The sequence below is a fragment of the Mchenga conophoros genome, linkage group LG7, assembly GCF_057382185.1.
Source record: "Mchenga conophoros isolate Kocher_MC1m ecotype Shallow Benthic linkage group LG7, M_conophoros_male_GT1.1, whole genome shotgun sequence".
NCBI lineage: Eukaryota > Metazoa > Chordata > Actinopteri > Cichliformes > Cichlidae > Mchenga > Mchenga conophoros.
Genome location: NC_140532.1, coordinates 37,647,855 through 37,667,003, shown reverse-complemented (window position 1 = coordinate 37,667,003; position 19,149 = coordinate 37,647,855). Strand labels below are relative to the sequence as shown.

The 19,149-nt window shown below is 37.6% G+C and overlaps 1 protein-coding gene across 2 annotated transcripts; it reads left to right on the top strand.

The window, feature by feature from the left end:
- Positions 1-4,925: 4,925 nt before the first annotated feature.
- prkab1a (protein kinase, AMP-activated, beta 1 non-catalytic subunit, a) lies at positions 4,926-19,136 on the top strand. Of its 2 annotated transcripts, none has more exons than XM_085279121.1 (8): positions 4,926-5,050; positions 6,361-6,564; positions 6,691-6,860; positions 7,088-7,181; positions 7,761-7,875; positions 8,108-8,241; positions 8,436-8,504; positions 14,473-19,136. In XM_085279121.1, the coding sequence occupies exons 2-8, from the start codon at positions 6,415-6,417 to the stop codon at positions 14,548-14,550; spliced, it is 810 nt and encodes a 269-aa protein (XP_085135247.1). In that variant the 5' UTR covers positions 4,926-5,050; positions 6,361-6,414; the 3' UTR covers positions 14,551-19,136. The 2 variants fall into 2 exon arrangements, with proteins under 2 accessions (XP_085135247.1, XP_085135248.1); XM_085279122.1 differs by having other exon boundaries at positions 4,946-5,050; positions 6,382-6,564.
- The last annotated feature ends 13 nt before the right edge of the window (positions 19,137-19,149 follow it).

Genomic DNA, 19,149 nt, shown 5'->3' with positions numbered 1-19,149 from the left:
TCTTAGGGCCAGTGTAACTTATGCTAACTAGTTGCATTTGCTGAAAAAACCCCCCAACAATTTGCATGCTTCAGACACGTTTGCATCTGACAGCATCCATTGCTGTTGGTGAGAAATGAGACTGCTTTTGTTTGCTTCTGTGTGAAATTGAATGGCCATTGTTGTGCAATGGTAGAATGAAAAGCTTGACAAGCGTAACATAGCAATAGAGTAGCACTGAATTTACACTTGTTTAAAATTCACTTATCAGACTCTGTTTGATTGCCTCATGCACTCTTTTTCCAAGCAGCTGAAGCAGACAGCATGACGGGATAGAATTGCTGCAACATCAACAAAGCTATGACTGCGAAGATTACACATTTCATGGAGTATAAAGAGGCTTTCCCTGAAAACCTCAACCATAAAATCTCAATATACAGCATGGAGGTCAAGAAGGTAGAACATTCAGAAGTGGCCCTTCATGGAGCAGTTTGAAACTAAGTGTTGCTTTTAAGTGTGTGACCACTGGAACTTTCACCTACACACAATTAAAATTAAAACAACACTCTCTCATACCTACAAGAGGTTATACCATCTTTGTGCTAAGCGACTTTCCATATATTGATTGAAAAGAGTATAATTTGCCTCAGAAAGTAAAGGTGGTAAAAATAGAGAAGGGAAAATATACAGTGAAATAGTTGTCGGACCCTATAGCTCCCCAGTTGCTCTCAGGCTTTTTACTTTTATCTGTTAGTAATAGAACAGAGTTCAGCAGTTACATCTACCAGATGTTAAACTGAAGGTCAGACTGTTCAAACTAACTGTAGGTGACAAACACACAAGCAGTAGAAAGAGAGAAAAGGCAAAACGGAGAGCGAGCGAGCGTGGGAGTGAAATCATTTAGATGAGGATGTTATGTAATTGTTTCATAACAGATTCAATAATGATCTTCTTGACCAGGCTAATTGCTGCATTAAATGCTGAGTCAAATGTGAAACTTGAGCTCTGAATTAATTCAAGGTTATCCCGCCTAAATAGCCTCATAAATTAATGTGCTAATGAGAAAGACTGTTTGAAGCCCCCTTGTGTGGACTTTGCATCATTTGGGATATTCAGCTTATGACTGAGTACTTTTTTTTTCTGCTGAAACAAAGGCTCCGAAAAATTAAGATTGTTGAAAAGTTGTTTGAAAAGAGCTGAAAGCAAAGCAGAAATTCTGACTTCACTAAGCTCTTTTCAAACAACTTTTCAACAATCTTAATTTTTCGGAGCCTTAAGCATGAAACAGCAACTCGAAGCAGTGAGTGGTATAAAAATATCTATTTCTCCTTTAATCAGTGTCATATTGAGTAGAAGCAGAAGAAGTATAAATAAATAAAAGTGCATTGTAGTGGTCTGCCCTGCTGCCTGTTCAGGGACTATCTTGCTTTTCACCCATTGTCAGTCAAGTTAAACTTTTCTTAGACCAAAACAAATGATGACAGGATGCATGGCCAATTTACCAATCAATTAATCCAAGAATGTAAAACATGCAAACTAAGCTATTACATCTTAGAAATCCAAACTGTTCTGTTTTATAGGGAGATGACTGTTTTTTGGGTTTTTTTTTTTTTTCTTTTTTTTTTTTTGTATTTTCCATTTTTGTTATAGTTTCAATCAATAAAAATAACCAGTAATCCAATTCTGTCTACAGTAGATAAACCATGGCCTTTTCCTAAGTGCATTATGAAAAAAGTCAGTGAATTACATGTGAAGGGCTCTGTTGTCATAAGCATGGGAACTATCGTCACTTCCAAATTTTGCTTCCATAAATAAATAAATACATTTTGATGGTGCATTAATTTGTTCCTAACTGTCTCCAGCAACTGCACAGTTGACTTTTGTTTGATTTCAGTGTCCCCAGTAACCTCTATACTATATTTATGATCTTTTTTTTTAAAGTACATCTTCAACAGAAAACAAATAATGTTGTTGGAACAGAGCTTTACCTTTCAGTTAATGATAGTGAGATGATTCTATGCCATCATGTTTGAATGTTAGCGCTTTAATAAAAGTAGTCTTTGCTTACTAGTCTACAAGTGTGCCAAATGTGTTATGCACAGATGTGAGCCTGTAAGAGTATCAAAGAAACAACCGTTTTTGGGGTTTTTTTTTCTTTTGAGTCATCTCTCCCCATGTGTGATCCAGAGGAGCTCTGTACAAAGGTTATCTGGCCTGTCCTACAAGGAGTGTAACAGGGCCAGCTGCTGGCAGAGGTGCTGTGATGCGGACGGCTGCTGTTGTGTGATGGCTTCACTCAGCAGGGATGAGTAATGGTAAACAAGTGTGGCAGTGCGGTCATAGCTCTGGGGAGGCAGAGCCAGAGGAGAGCTGCAGTAAAATGTCAGCGCACAGTTTCTTCATGGAGTTCACAGACTGGTTTGAGTGCCAATGCAGGATTTCTAAATAGGCAGTGAGTTCCAGATTGGCAACTATTAGGTTAAATTTTTCTGGTGATAATGAGTGTCAGTGGCAATGCCTTATCGTAGAGTTTGATTTGAAGGTCATCTGCATACATGGGAATACAGACACAAGCCACTCCAGTCTCACTAAAAAACAAGACAAGACCTCAGTGGGGATACTTGCCATCCAACTCTATTTCTCCAATGCCATTTTTAGATCATCCTCCGCGTGTAAGCAAATAATTCACATCCTACTTCCACCAGCACAGCCAACTTTTTCCTTGGAGCCAACTCGGTCTCTGCAACTGACATGAGCCAATTACAGTCGTCTGGTTCCAGGAAGTACAGCCATTGCTCTTTTTTAATTTTTCTTTTCTTTTTTTTTTCTCTTGAGCTAATTTGATTCAATGTACTCAGTGAAAGTGTTGCATTTGTCCACTGCACAAAAATATGCATTTAAAATTTTGGCTCATGCTTTTTTTTGTTTTGGCATCTCTAAAAAAATAAAGTTGAAGAAAAAACAACAAAAGCTGGCTATAACAAGGCATAAGCTGTGAAGGGAAAAATTAAATCTCTGTAACTGAACACCCCATGTGGATCGACATCTGTGTGATGCAGTCAAGTGTGGCTGGCCATGGATGTAATTTGGGGCTGTGCCTGCTGTAACATGCGCAGATAAGAGGGCCTTGTGAAAATGTAAATTCTTCTCTTTTAAAACGGTCCAGCGAAATCCCACCTCCCCTCAGCTCAAACATCTCTACTGGACATTAAAAAAAAACAGAGCCTTAGCTGCTCATTATGTGCCAAAAGGCTGCACAGCTTTCTCTGCCTCCTGTGTCTCGAGGATGCTGTTGTGCCATTGGGGGTAGACATCGTTAACTCTTTTAAATCTCTGTCAAACTTTGAGAAAAACGAGTTGATAAAGTCAGGGAATGTTGGTGAGGGGACAAACAAACATCAAATGATTTTTTTTAAGCTTTTGCTGCAGTTTTGTGTGACTGCTAACAGGAGATACTGTAACAGAAATGTACCCCATGAGGTGCAATAACAACAGACAGGGAGCGAACACTAATAGCAAAAAGTATTGCATTTGCTGTTAAATGTTCCACTTGTATTGCCGAAGTAACAGAACATAAAAATGTGTAGTTAATAAAAATAATGACAATCTATTTGCTGTGTTACAAGTAGCAACACAGTGTGCTGTTACTGTATGACTTATAATAAATGCACTTTACTAAAGCTAAATCTGAATACTTTTTGATCTTATTAATTGCACCTTCTCTTTCCCTGCTTTTTCTTTTATTACCAGGCACACAGACACCACAGTACTGCTCAGGGTGCTTGCCACCACAGCAACCTAATGAGTTTTCACACTGTCCAACAGTTAGATCGGGCTGCCTTACAAGGACTGGTGATTTGCTGCTTCGTCTCTATCTCTTTATCTCTACAGGGCATTGATACTTTAATCATCACAGAAGCATGGCTTTGAATTCAAACAATTATTTAGGTGACCGTATTAGGCATTCTCACAGCTGGATCTGATTCCTCATATTACATTTGTGAAATGTGTTAAAGGCAATTATACCAAGGAACACATTCATATTAGATATCAGGGATAGGATAAAGCTGCTGTGTTTTTGTTATACCAGCAGTCTAAATTTTCCCAAAGCACTGTCACTGGCTGCAAGACATCATTAGCCTAACTGGTGGTATGAAACACAATGTATAAGCATATCATATTTAGACCTATTAACATATTCTATCAGTATCTGCATCTATATTTATGTTTATGTATGGATTGGAGATTATGACACTGACAAAAAGACAGGAGGCAAAGCTGGACTTGGCAGAGTTGAAGATGATAAGATTTCCATTTGGAGTGACCAGAATGGAAAGGATTAGAAATGAGTACAGTTCAGGCTTAGTCTGTGTTTGGATATGTGCACAGGAGGGATATGAGAATATAATAGGCAAATGATGTTAAATATGTAGCTGCCAAGCCAGAGGAAAAGAGGAAGACCACAGAGAAGATTCATGGATGTAGTGAAGGTGACTATGCAGAGGGTTGTCATATCAAAGGATGCCAGGGATAGGTCAAGTTGGAGGCAGGTAGTCTGCGGATCATCAAAGCTGAAAGAAGTGTTTTTCTATGGATTTGAAGGATTGCTATATGCATTTTAAATATAGCAAATGTTGCACATTTTCATTAAACTGTATTAAAGAAAAAAAGTCTCATGCTTCTATTGGCTCATTAAACACAACTCTATATCCATTGTACTGACCCACATTGCAGGCTACTTGACCCACTCTTCCATCTAGTGTTGAGTACGTGACATTACGTCTGTCATTATAGAGAATTAAATTGTAAAAGGTTATAATAGTCGAACATTAAACCAAAAGATTTATTATGGATAAGAGTAGTTTATGAGACAATAAACGACGGTAGTAGTGACGGATAATATTTTGCTTTTCACGAGGTCAGGGTGCATTAATATTTTGCATTTGGATAAAGTGCGCATGCGCAACAGGGGCCGGATTCTGCTAGAAGGATCAAATGTTTTTGTTTTCGTGCGGGATGGAAGGTAGTTGACAGGTCGACATCGATATCTACGACGGCAAACGTTTCTCAGGTAAACAAAACAACCCTACGTTTCTTGTCGGTGTTTGTATTTATTAGTTGGTGTCACCTTTTAAGTCGAAGCAGATAGCATGTTTGGGCTACATATGCTAGTAGGTTACCCAATGTTAGCTTTAGTAACGCTGTATTTCATAGCTTCTATTTCATGTGTCTTACAACAGCCTCGTGTTTATTTGGTATAATTTAGAGTATGAGGCCACAGGAAGTTGGAATGGAGCTTAGACGTTAAGATGAGCTAACATAACCGCAGGCATGTCACAACCTTTGATGCTAGTATGTAAACAGTGCTGATAAGATCTAAACACGCTGCGCATACATGTACACACCTGTTTGACATCGTCTTCCATAAATATCATCATATAACCAAAAATAGCCAAGTTATTCTAAGGAAACTGAAATGGGAATGTTTTCATGTTGCAGGGTACTAGAATATTCCAGTAACACTCCCATTCAGTGGTATTTCCAAATACAGTTTCATACTTTTTCTAAAGTAAAATAAACTGGCAGATATCATAACAGTAAAACATCATTTGACTTTAAAACCTCCAGTGTCACTTGTGGGAGTGTTTCAGGTAGAGTTTTATTTCATTGTATAACATTATGAGGTCAATAATAAGTAATCCATTACTGTAACTATGGTTTCTGCTGTTCTTTTAAAAAGGTTGTCTTACCTTTACTTGTGTGTACTGACAGAGCAGGCAGTGCAGATTCCGTGATATTGTTCTATAAGTAAAAGAACAACAAAGTGTGGTCAGAGTGTTGGCTAGAAAATTGTTTTTGTTCTGTAATTGTATTTTTATATTGCAGATAACTGAGTGTAAGCTAAAAGTGTAAGGAACAGCGTTATATTTATAGGCCTATAAATGACCTGCAGTAATGTAAATTTATTCCAGAGAGAATGGTATACTCAAACAAATACACCCATCCTTTAGAGGAAATAGGTATCATGCTGAAAGACGTGTTTTATTTGGATCACATTTAAACTAACATAACAAGACAGTTGACACTGAAACATATACAAGATATCTGGTATTAACGTCCCAGGGATTGTTTTGGAGTCAATAAAGGAACTCATAGTTGTTCAGTATGATACTCTTAGAAATGGAAAAGTTGTAGTCTGCCCACATGATTCAGCTTGTTCTACTGCAGAAGTCACTATAAATAGCATTGGTACCTAAAATGTCTCTTTTGAGAGTTGCAGGCCTAAAAAGCAACATTTTAACCAGTAAGCCTTTAGCAGTTATAAATAAATCTGTAAGGTGTTATGTAGTCTCTTCTGACTTTACGGCTTTCTTTACACAGCTGAATCAACTCTACTTGCAGTGACCTTGTAACAGCCTGCAAGAAGACAAAGCCATGGGGAATACAAGCAGTGAGAGGGCTGCAATGGGCCACGGTGAGAAGGCGCAGCGGAGGGACAGCCGAGGTATCAAAGAGGGCGAGAGGCCAAAAATCCTCATGGATAGCCCAGAGGATGCTGATATTTTTCATGGAGAGGACATAAAGGTAAATTGGGCTGCTCTCTTAGAGGTGCATATCAGGTAGAATTTATAGCCTTCTTGGCCCTGTAGATCTCTTCAAACTCTAATCGTTGTTGATAAATAATATTCTTGTGTATGATGTGCATTTAAGGCACCCTTAGAGAAAGAGGAGTTCCTTGCTTGGCAGCAAGACTTAGAATCAGATGACAAAGCACCAACTCTGGAACGGCCGACAGTCTTTCGCTGGAAAGGAGATGGAAAGGAGGTCTACCTCTCTGGATCCTTCAACAACTGGACCAACAAAATTCCCCTTATTAGAAGGTGAGAGCATGTTATAAATCTGAACATGTTTTTCAGGTTGAATTTCTGGCTGTTTATCTTTTGAGATTTAAACTCGAGTTTTAACAGATTTCTTTTATTCCTATTTGCATATGAGAAAGGTTTACTAGAACAAGCCAAGAATGTGAGTTCTTCTTCTTTGTTAATCGCTGGTTTAACTTACCTGTGTGCCAAATGTTTTCTTTTCTTTTGTTTGTGATCTATCAAAGTCAGAACACCTTTGTGGCAATTGTCGATCTACCTGAGGGGGAGCATCAGTACAAATTTTACGTGGATGGTCAGTGGACCCACGACCCAGCTGAGGTAAGCCGTTACTCTCACAGTCATTTATGACCTGTTGTCAAACAAGCATATTTTACTTTACTTACCTAGACCTCAACACAAAATCTGCAGCAGTTTCAGTTTTTAAAGGCACTGCAGCTCTGCCATTCCTGTAAAGTCTGGGTAGACAAAAGCATATATTCACTAATGCATTAATATTATCATTACATTATGAGTAATAACTTGTGAGTGTATTAAGGCCACTAGTGTAGGTTATGATGAGCTGGCTTCATGACTGACTGCAGGCATGTATCTGAGTCACCTTATCTGATGTCATGCTTTAACAATAAACATCTTTTTTTCTCTCTTCAGAAATATAGTAACAAGTGTATAAAATATTAGCACACACATATGGTAATCAGGACAAATGGTGCAGTGGAGGGCCATGACTAGAGGTAGAGTAGTCATGAGTGGACATTAGTTTAAGAGGCTTAAGTGGTTTGCTTCACATCATGATGCTTGTTAAAGCAAACACTGGCCTGCTATTATATAAAGTATGTCTTTTTGGTCTATACTTTTGAGCTTTATTTGTGAGTTTTATTGTCTCCTGTTTCCTAACAGCCTGTTGTAACCAGTCAGCTAGGCACAGTCAACAATATCATTCAGGTAAAGAAGACTGACTTTGAGGTTTTTGATGCGCTAATGGTGGATTCGCAGAAATGCTCTGACATGTCAGGTGAGTGCTGACAGCCACTGTTTATCTGTGCTTTTTTTTAAACATTTACTGATCCAGACTACATGTCTGGAAAGCAGGGGTATAAAAGTGTTCAAAAAGAATCTTCATTCATTTTAAAGACCAACATTTTTTGTTCCTGCCTTTTTTAATGGATTTCAACATTGCTGTTAAAATCTATAGGTTTGAAAATAATTTAATGTTCTTGTCATACTGTTTCCCCCCCCCCCCCCAGACCTTTCTAGCTCTCCTCCTGGGCCATATCATCAGGATGCTTATGTCCCTAAACAGGAAGAGAAGTTAAAATCTCCACCCATTCTTCCACCTCACCTTCTACAGGTCATCCTTAACAAAGACACTGGGATTTCTGTAAGTAGCTGTAATCTGAGATGAATTTGGCTTATTCCCACTTTCCCCTGCCTGCATTTCATAAAAATAGAATAGCCCTTTATTGTCATTGTACACGTACAACAAAATTGTGAAAAAAAAAAAAAGCATCCACAAGAATAAATAATACAGATCATTTATTTTAAATGTTGTTGTTTTGTTTGTCATTGTTTCAGTGTGACCCTGCACTGCTCCCAGAACCCAACCATGTCATGCTCAACCACCTCTATGCACTTTCCATTAAGGTAAGGTTTCAGGGTGACTTTTAAGATTTTTGTGTTTGATGTTTTTCGGTAGCGTGTGAGAAAACTTGATCGGCTTTGTAAGCATTTTAACAGAAAGTGTGCGCTGCTGATGCTTTTGCTTTTAGCAAGCTTGCACGTTGTTGGCACAGCAGATTGAATCTATGCATTGCCAAAAAGGCTGATAAATGGGACAGAAGAACAGATGAAGGACAGATAATTCTCCTTCTTTCAACTCTCTGACAGGAAAAACAAACTTTACTTGCATTTCAAGATAGCCACAGCAAATGTCTGCATGTCAACAAAAAAAAGGAGTGGAAAACAACTATGTGTATTTTCCATTTCAGGTAGTGGGTGGTCAGATATTCACTTTTTTCCATTTGGTTTCTCTTGTAATGTAGTTAAGTAGTTGTACATGAAGCAGATAAAATGTTGCTGTATTTAGCTTAAACACATTTTTTAATGACTTTATGTTCACTAGTGTGACCTGTGAGAAAAACTTGCATTTTGGGGACAATCTAAGTGGCTCTGTTGAAACTTTACTAATTGTAATTTCTCATCTTCTTAATGACTGTTGATATATTAGTAATGCTGCAAAGTTACAATCTTGAATATGCATCACATTATTTCATTATGTCTTATGTTTGGTTGAGTAATCTGATTTAAAAAATACTTCTGTCCTTTAATAGGTTCTTTAAAACAAACTGTTCAGACAGTTCAATTCTAGAAATTGCAGTGCTTTTAATAGCTTAAAACTTAACTAACAAATAAACCCTTTCATTGTATTCATGAGATGTTGAAATCAAATGCAACAATAAATAGTACAGCAATGTCAAACAAAAATCAGGCATAATATAAAATAGCCTTTACTTGGTCTTCTTGGAAGTCTTTGTTACGTTAGGAGGCAAAAAAAAAAAGTTCTGACAGTATTGCTTCTCCTGGATGAGGTAGTGTGTTTATGTGTGTGTTTTGTGCACCTCCATGTGTGTCTGTGTGTTTAAATGTGCTAGTGAATGAGTTATCGTGTGTGTCCGTAACCTTTAAAGGAGCATGTGGTGGCTGCAATGAAGAAAAGTGAGCATATCACCATTCTCAGAACTGAGGTTTGAGGCCACGTTTCCTGCTGCACAAACAGACACTCTGATAGTGTAGATGTTAGTAATTAATGTTAATAGTTAATGTTTAGGATAATTCAGTCTGCAGCCTAACAATCCCAGGTCAGTGACTCAGTGTTACTGGCCTGTGGAAAGAAAAAAGGAAAAAAAGCAAGCTTTTATTTTTATACATTTCTTTTAAATATATAAAAAAATATATATATTTACTATATATATCTGACACATTTCAATAGTAATACAATTTAATTGATATATTTTATTTATAATGTATATTATTAATCTAATGCTTCAAAATAATGTCACTTTATGTCAGAGCTTATTGAAGAGGTGATTTGATGAAGGACTCCCTTTCATTCATGTGACGCATCACCTTCAAATTGATGCCAAAAGTGTATTTACTAAAAGTTTTCTGAACAGGACTTTCAGAAAACATGACCTCAACTTAAAGGTCAGAGGTCATGTTTTCTGAAAGTCCTGTTTGTAAGGGTGATATTTTCTATATTGTCATTTCTGCTTAGAAACATATAATCATTTATGCTTAGAAATATATAATCATCTGTGTGCTGATAAAAATCATATCCTTATTAGTAGAGCAGGGTGATATGACCGAAAATATTTATCACGATATACATTTGAAAATTTGCGATAACGATATAACTGACGATATAATTGACACTAGACAAAATACTTTACAACTCCACAACTTTATTAGTGCAAAGAACCCCATCAATGTATTTTCACTTAAACAAGCAGCTGTTTTTTATGTGCATTAAAGTTATATAAAAATGTAACAGTGTAAATTCCCTGCTAAGAGTTTAACCAAAAGGCATTTCCAGTGGAAATTGGCCGACATATCCTCAGCATAACCATGTATGATATCCACAAAACTTAAAAAGAGGTTATACACATAATACGGTAATATTATGTTGAAGCGCAGTACGTATCACTCCGTGAGGCTCCTGCCTACGATAGCCGTAATGCTCCGACAATCCATCAAGCGGTGCGGGTTCGTAGCTTAGCAAAGTCGTACTGAAACATTTGACAGATTTTTGAGCGCCGTGTACCACATAAAATCGTTTCAAGGTCAGTAAACACAACCAGAATTCATACATAAGGCACACGGGATTATAAGGGGCTCTGTTGATTTTCAGAAAAATCAAAGGATTGATTTTAACCCTTAAGGACCCACAGTGACACTGGTGTCACTGCTCCTTTACACTTAAAGAAAAACTATTTATAATGGTTTAACTTTGACTTTTAACTAATAAAGTCCCTAAGTGACGTCTAAGGCACAAACTAATTCAGTCATGTGACAAGTGAGGCACTCTGGGTGTTCAAGACACCATTTTCAAAGTCTTGGTCCACCTGGTTAGCTAATGAGACCGCTGTGCTAATTTTAAAAACTTTCTTTTCTTTTTGCAAAGGTAAGCTTTTACTCATTCAGCAATTCTAAACTTTAGATAAGATGTCATAGGTCCCTTGTAACCTAGTTTGGTAATATTTCTGAACCAATTTGATCTAGAATCAGTTTGTTAAACATCGCTGTGACAAATATGTCACATCGGGCATTAAACTCCAAATTTTCTTAAAAAAACTGATGTGACATATTTGTCACAAAAAGACAAAAACTGATCATTTGCTTAGTCAGTTTACTTAAAATAACTGAATGAGCTAAATTTATTCTTTGTTGTTAATTCTCAGTCATATTTAACTAAATTCAAGCATAACTAATTTTTTAAATTACCTAAATTTGTGATGGAACTTTACTTTAGCTTTGTCGAGGCGTTTTTCAGTTACCCCCCATTTTTTATCATTTTCACTCTTTTGTAGAATGGATAAAAAGAAAAAATATAGTGTTCAAGATGCGCTGGAGTTTATCACTGCAGAGGACAGTGAGTATGAGGGAAAGTAGCTCAGATGAAGATTCTGAAGACCCTAATTACATCCCCCACAAAGACGTGGAGAGTGATGAATCAAGTGAATCCAGTGATTCAGACAGTTGTGATTCAAGTGATTTAGAGACAGAGCCACATTCAAGCCATATGGACACTGGGCAGCCCAAGGCAGCTATCAAAGGACAAAAATTCTCCTGGAGAAAGAAATGTTCGAAACCCATGAGACCACATTCAAGGGACCCTGTGCCAAACCTCCAGATGAGATCCACACTCCACTAGAGTACTTCAAAAACTTCATCACAGATGATATGCTGCTGTTGTTAATGGAACAAACAAATTTATACAGTGTACAAAACTCCAACCATCTGAGAAATGTAAATACCACTGTTAAAGAACTAGAAATACTCATTGGTCTCTATCTGAGGATGGGTCTATGCCAAATGCCTGGAAATCGAGCATACTGGGAAAATGACACCAGGTGTCCTATGGTAGCAGATAACATGTCCCGCAACCGATTTCAAACCCTGTTGGGATCTCTACATTTCACTGACAATACAGATTTATTACACAGAGATGCAGAAGACAAGTGCTGGAAGATCCGTCCATGGCTTGAAATGTTTCGCAAACAATGCCTGGATATCGTCCCAGAGGAGTACAACTCTGTTGATGAGCAAATGGTACCCTTCAAGGGGACACACAGCCCAATAAGGCAGTATGTGAAGGGAAAGCCCCACCCCTGGGGATTGAAAATCTGGGCCCGGTGCTCATCCTCTGGTATGCTCCATGATTTTGTTGTTTATCAAGGTGGTACTGGGAAGAAGACTTTACTTGGGATTGGAGGAGATGTTGTGGTGAAGTTGTGTGAAACTCTGCCAGCTGAGCAAAACTACAAAGTTTTTGCTGATAACTTCTTCTCCTCAGCCCCACTTGTGCTCACACTTCTTCAGCGACAGATCTACTTTGTAGGAACACTTCGTGGAAATCGCTTAGCAAGTTGTCAGCTTGAAGATGAAAAAAAGTCTTGCCCAGAGAGGCAGGGGATCTGTTGATGCCAGGGTGAATAAGGAGGAGAGCATGGTTATTGTGAAGTGGTATGACAACAAATCTGTTACCCTCATCTCATCCTATTGTGCAACTGAGCCTCAAGATACAATCCATCGCTGGAGCAAATCGGGCAAGGCATTTGTTGAGGTCAAAAGGCCACACATTGTGAAGGAGTACAACACATTCATGGGGGGTATTGACCTGCTTGACGCCTGCATTGCAAGGTACAAGTACCACATGAAGTCACGGAGGTGGTATCTCTACCTGTTCTGGCAAACCATCATGCTCGGTGTTGTCAACGCATGGTTGATTTACCGTTGTGACTGCAAGCTACTTGGTGTCCAAAAGCCACTGAAACAAAGAAGCTTCCAGGCAGAAGTTGCCACAAGCCTGATCCTTTGGAAATCACACAGGGGGCGCCCATCACAGAACATCTCATCACCACCTCCACCACCCAAGAGAGTTCGTGTTGGAGTTCCAGAGGATGTCCGGACTGATGAGGTTGCACATTGGCCTGTAAAATGTGAAAAGTGAGGTCGGTGCAAAAATTGCAAGGTGAATGCAACTACCACCCTCTGTGAAAAATGTGATGCACGTCTTTGTTTCACAGAGGAAAGAAATTGCTTCAAAAGTTATCATTACCAAAGGTAAACTTCTAACAACTGGAAAGAAAAAAGCCATTTGAGCAAGTTATTGACTTTATGTAACATTCTTTTCTATTTTGGCACAATGTTTTTATATGCTCATGTTTTTAGTTCATTACACCTCTCTAACGTTAATGTTTTTTCAGTGACATTTTCAATTGTACCTCCAACATTGGGCTGATTTATATGATTTTTTTTCCAAGAAGCTTGTTGAAGTAAACCAAGAAATGTTACCATCATTATCCATGTTAAGAATTTGAAAATAAAAAGGAAATTCTGTTTTTAAAAGCAAGAAAGTGTTTACAGAATTACTTTCTAAATATGGAACAAATGTACAATGTAAAATGTAAAAGACAGAGAAAGAGCCAGGGACAACAACCTCACATTAGAAAGGTATAGTAATCATCCTATTTTCAGTTGCAGATGATAAAGGATTCAGAAAGTTTATTCATGCAGGTAATTAGTAATTCCTTTTGTGCATAATTTTATATTATTGTTAATAATAAATTAATTAAAGCAACAAATCAACCTGAAGAGCCAGTTCGGAGCCAAAAGAGCCGGCTCTTTTCAGTGAGCCGAACGGAAAGAGCTGGTTCTCTAAAAAGAGCCGGAAATCCCATCACTAGTTGTTCAGATATGCCTGCTTAAGAATGTCACGTGTATTTGTAATTGCATATTCATGAATGATTGCTTGCTGACAATAAAAAGGGCTCTAGCGAAGGAATCAGTTGAAGTTGGTTGAGTTCAGGTGAAGGAATCTTTTCCTCAACTTTGGCTGGCATCCCTTGCAAGCCACAAACACGGACAGTACCTTCTTGCCTTGTTTGTCGTGCAGTTGTTGGTCTCGCGTTCCAGCGGGGTTTGTGCCAAGATAAACCCAACACTGTTAATACGAGAAACTTCAGAACAAGGTGACGTAGGATTTTGAAATCAATACCATAGATGTGTCTACCAGGAGGCTGGCGGTTGCCAGTATTTTCTTCTTTCATTTTTTTTTCTTTATCTACATTTATATGCGAGTCTGAACAGACTTGGGTGTGAACTGCTACTTGACTGGTAGGAGGAGGCCTGCAACCATGATGCTGCAATTCTGGTTTCATGTGTGTCTTAAAAAAGCCATAGCCCTACCAATTACAGTTTAACCATACTGGCTTATAGCATGGTGGAACTGTACATGGTAAGACTGATGCTACTGTTTCCATCCTAGTTGAAAGCATGCATTGCGTGAGGTTTTAAATTGACTTTTCCTGTGTGTTGTGTCTTTCTGTCACAGGACGGAGTGATGGTACTCAGTGCAACACATCGCTATAAGAAGAAATATGTCACCACCTTGCTTTATAAGCCCATCTGATGAAGCATTCTTTTCTATATTTGGAGCTGTTGTTAACTGTACACCGAGTGTACAAAATGCTAGCCACACTTTTTTCAAAAAAAAAAATCTAGTGTATATTCCTTCCAGGTTTCACCAGTTAGATCCATTCTGACCAAAAGAAGCAGCCTTGAATAAGCACGAGGGAACAAATTAAGTTTGTAAAATGTTGACTTGATTCCCAGAAAAAAATTTGGACTGAGGGTTATAGTAATTGCTTTACAGTAATACACTAAAAGCCATACATACAAATAACAAATGATTCAGTTAGACAGCCACTTACTGAAAAACAGACAGAAAAGAGTTATTTTAAAGGAAGCCTGCTGTAAAAGGCAGTTTAAGTGATGATCCTGCTTTTCCCATGCAGTACATCACATCTGATTTTTGTGTCATATATCAGCGCAACTAACTAATAGCTGGATTGGATTGGTGGGTAAATGGGGTCACTGTGTTCACTTCAGTTCTGTGTTACTCTGTTTACTATAGGAATATTTAATACGTAACATAGACTATAGTAAAATGGCCTGCCTGCATTTGTATAGCGCTTTTCTAGTCCTTAAGGACCCCAAAGCGCTTTACACTACATTCAGTCATTCACACATTCACACAATTATATAGAACATCGTGGTTTTTGGGCACCTGTTTTGAAGCCTGATGTTGGGTACTTCAAGTATTATTTCTTTCTTTTCTTTTTTTTAAACTGGCAAACGAGTGGTGGTTGTGACACTTAGTCATTACATACACAACAGTGCTCTTACAGTAACCTGCTTTTTCCCTAGTTTTACCCTGAATGCGACTGCAGTTTCCAAAGTGAACATAATTTAGTATTACATAAGATGACTGAAAGCATAAACTCATTAGTAAAGTGTTTACGGTGGTCATAAGTCAGTAGAAAAGTAGGGTTATTTTACTTCCATAAAATCTGATTTCTCTGGCCCTCTGACCACCACCAGTAGGCAACGGGTGAAGTGTCTTGCCCAAGGACACAATGACCGAGACTGTCCGAGCCGGGGCTCGAACCTTCCGATTACAAGGCGAGCTCCCAACTCTTGAGCCACGATCGCCCTTTTAATATACAATCTTTGGCCACCAACACCCACTATAGCTTCATTTTAATAGCAAGAACTAACAAAGCATGCAGGGAGCCAACAGTAAAGGGTAAGTGGAGGCATTTCATGATTCCTACACCAGTAGGTTTGCTTGGTTGGTTTGTTTGCAGTGCTCTGTGTATTAGTTTTGATTTGGCAGTCAGCTGATGACAGAAAAGTGCAGTTGACGGTGCTGTCTGTGCCAGCTTGTCTTTTGGCATTTTGTTTGTTAACGTCACATGCTGCAAAGCTTTTAGTGCATTTTAATAAAATGAAAAGTTGTGCTCTAATTAATTAAAAACAATTTCACAGTAAAGCAGCAAAGAGAAAAGCACAGCTTCTCTCACACTTTGCTAAAATGAAGGAAATGTGGTAAATTATTTTTCATTAATTTCTTAATGTTGTATTTATTAGTTTATTAAATATTGTTAAGTACCAAAATGACTACTAATTTATATATACTATATCCGGTTGTTCAGTGATGACGCGACGAATCCTACTTCCGGGTCTAAAGTAGTCTGCGTTTAATATGGCTTTTGTGTTGTTAACATGTTTAATGTTACGTATTTTCTTCTATTTGATCTCAAAAAGCTCCTAAAACAGTCAGTGATCACTGTTGACCTCCCTCGGCTTTTATTACCGCTAATCATTTATTTAAGCTCAGTTTTTAAAACCTTAGGATGTAACTACAGCCCAGCCCATGCAGCAGTATATGAATGACTAACCTCGTATTGTGGATGGATTATCTCAGTTGTTCTCCTGGCTGAAGTTTGGTCCTTTTACAGCATCCTGCCATGCGATTACATTTGTTCCTGACCACCGACAACACTCACGTTAACTTTTATCGAGTGGGAAAAAAGATAGCTTGTTTATATTATGCTAACATAGCTGTGTCGCTAGCTGTCACGTAGCACATCATTATATACCAGCTAGCCCAACTTCAGTAACCCTACAAACGTCACTGCTGTTTAGTTTTCTGTCTTCATTTATGCTGGAAGTGATAGCAGAGCTGTACGTTTTAATTTGTTTCCAAAACCCCGCAGTCAGGACATGCTATATTGTATTTAGATAGAAGCTAGCGAGCTAACTCCCTGCTAACTTCTAACTCCGCTAAATGTCATAAATTCCGTTTTCATGGATGCCTGGATGTTAAACTTAATTGTTACACCTGGTAGAGCAGAACGCCGATCATTTTATTAAAGATGAAAGACTTTAGACAGTTTTTCAACTCTCAGTAATGCCATAGTGATCGTTTGATATATGGACCTGCAGCGGAGTTTAGACCCAGACACGGCTAGTGACGTCAGACTGAACAACCGGATAGTGCTAAGACAATTAAGGGAACACTTGAATGATTGTAACTATGATCTTTGCTGTGATTTTTGAATCCAGCCCCCAGAGGGTTAATGAGTTTGGTTTTTACTGATTGTTGTTAGGTTGTTTTGTTCTGAAAAAACTACACAATGTATGTCAGTAAAGATTGTTTTACTTGAATACTTAATTCGTCAAGATCTAATGTGTAATGTAATTTCCCCCTTTTTATTTGGTACATTTTGGTTTTTCAAAGGTTGTAAGGGAATGATTAAGGCAAGTGCATATACAGTGGCATTGAGTGATGCCCAAAGTGATGGCACCCATGTCTATATTGTGACTGAAAATACTGGCTCAGTAAATTCTTGTAACCTGCATGACAGTTATAGATTAACCTAAACATTATAAGAGGTTAGCAACTCTGAGATTATGCACACAATTTGTATTACCAGTTACAGTGCATCTCTTTAGTATGGTAATGTCACTCCATTCCCACTTAATCTGCCTCTATTTGTTCCAGTGACTGCCCTTTGCAGTGCTCAACTTTATCTTTTCTTAGCAGAATGTGGTAGAACATGAACACGTTTGTAATTAAAACAGACAAAAATGTAAGGACTCAAAATGATTACTAATGCTGAGAAAACCTCATTGAAAGACCTCAGATAAGTACGCGCTGCTTTTGTCTTTCTCGTGGCTGAGAAAACCACAGCGGCACAATCAAGAATGTAAATGTTGAGGTCAAAGAAAGACAAAATGCACTGTGGTAGCTTAACTGTTTTTGTGTTATGTTGTTGTCTATTTATTTAGCGATGATCATACTGAGCACATTAAATAAGTTTTGTCAACTATTCACCAATATATCTTTTTTTTTCCTACATTGTTTTGTTGTGAAAACTAGTCTTAGCTGTGGTTATGACCATTCCAGTCAAAAGTTAGACAAGAGTTAAAAAAAAAAAGAGAGCGAATAAGCCTTTAATTTAGGGCATGTACTCCAAATAAACTAATGTATGCATCTGTGTAGATTTATATAGGTGCCATCACACACATCCTTCCTTCTTTTACTGATGTACTTTATCAAGAGTGACACCAGGTAGTTGCTCCCTACTGGTTTAGCTGATGTGGCATAGATCATTGTGAGCACCAGTTTCCTTCAAATAATGTTTCAGATCCATTATTTTGTTGATTTTAAACAACTGCTCCTGAAATTTGTGGTTATAATGTGTGAGCTTTTCTGCTCTGTGTGTTGTGTTGATTTGATAGGGCATCAAGGACTGAATTTTTTTTTTTAAAGCTGTGTGAATTGAACCAACATCATTTTATTTTATAATTTTTGTGTCTGTGCATGATATCACCATAAAAATATGACTCTGATTATTTTGATTTTGACGAAGTCACATTTGTTCATGTTAATTTTGCTGTCAGGACTGACATAAAGGTGATTGTGGGATGTTACCATGCTAGACATATAAATCCATTTCACGTAGTCATTTTAATCATTGCAATTTGCAAACCTTTTAAGCACTTTTTTTCATTCTAAGAAAGGTATTTATTAAAGAATATGTTTTTAAAATTTATATATTGCGTCATGTTTTAATTTATAACATGACTGCAGCCATTTTGATCATTAGAGCTGAACCTTCAGTAACTGACTGACCTTTGTGCAGTCATTACACAGTCATTATTTATAAAGTGCATATTGCATTCCAGTCTTATTAGGGCCCCTGCAGAATTGGGAAAGTATTTTATTTGTCATTTTCAGAGGACACCTTAAAGTCATACACCTGCATGGAGAATGATACTGAAAGCTGTTTTATACCTGTGTAAAATATTGGCAAAAACCTGTGTTCCAACCATATGGTACATTTTTAAAGTTTTAACATGAAATATTATATTCATCAACAGCTACCCTTTAAATATATCCTAAAAATCCTATATGGCCCCTCTTCAAAAAATAAATACTGCTGTTATGAATTCTGAAACATGCTGTTTCCTGCTTTCTCCACTACAGATTGTTCTGTTAATGCACTTTGCATTGAAACTCAGTGGTCTGTACATCATTTGTTATCTACTGTATGTCATGTTTTATTTTTTTTTGTTTTTTATTTTTTACTTTATAATTGTTATGTAATTATTTTTAAAAAGTGTCTAATAAATAAGTATTTTACATTGGCTAGCTGTGACA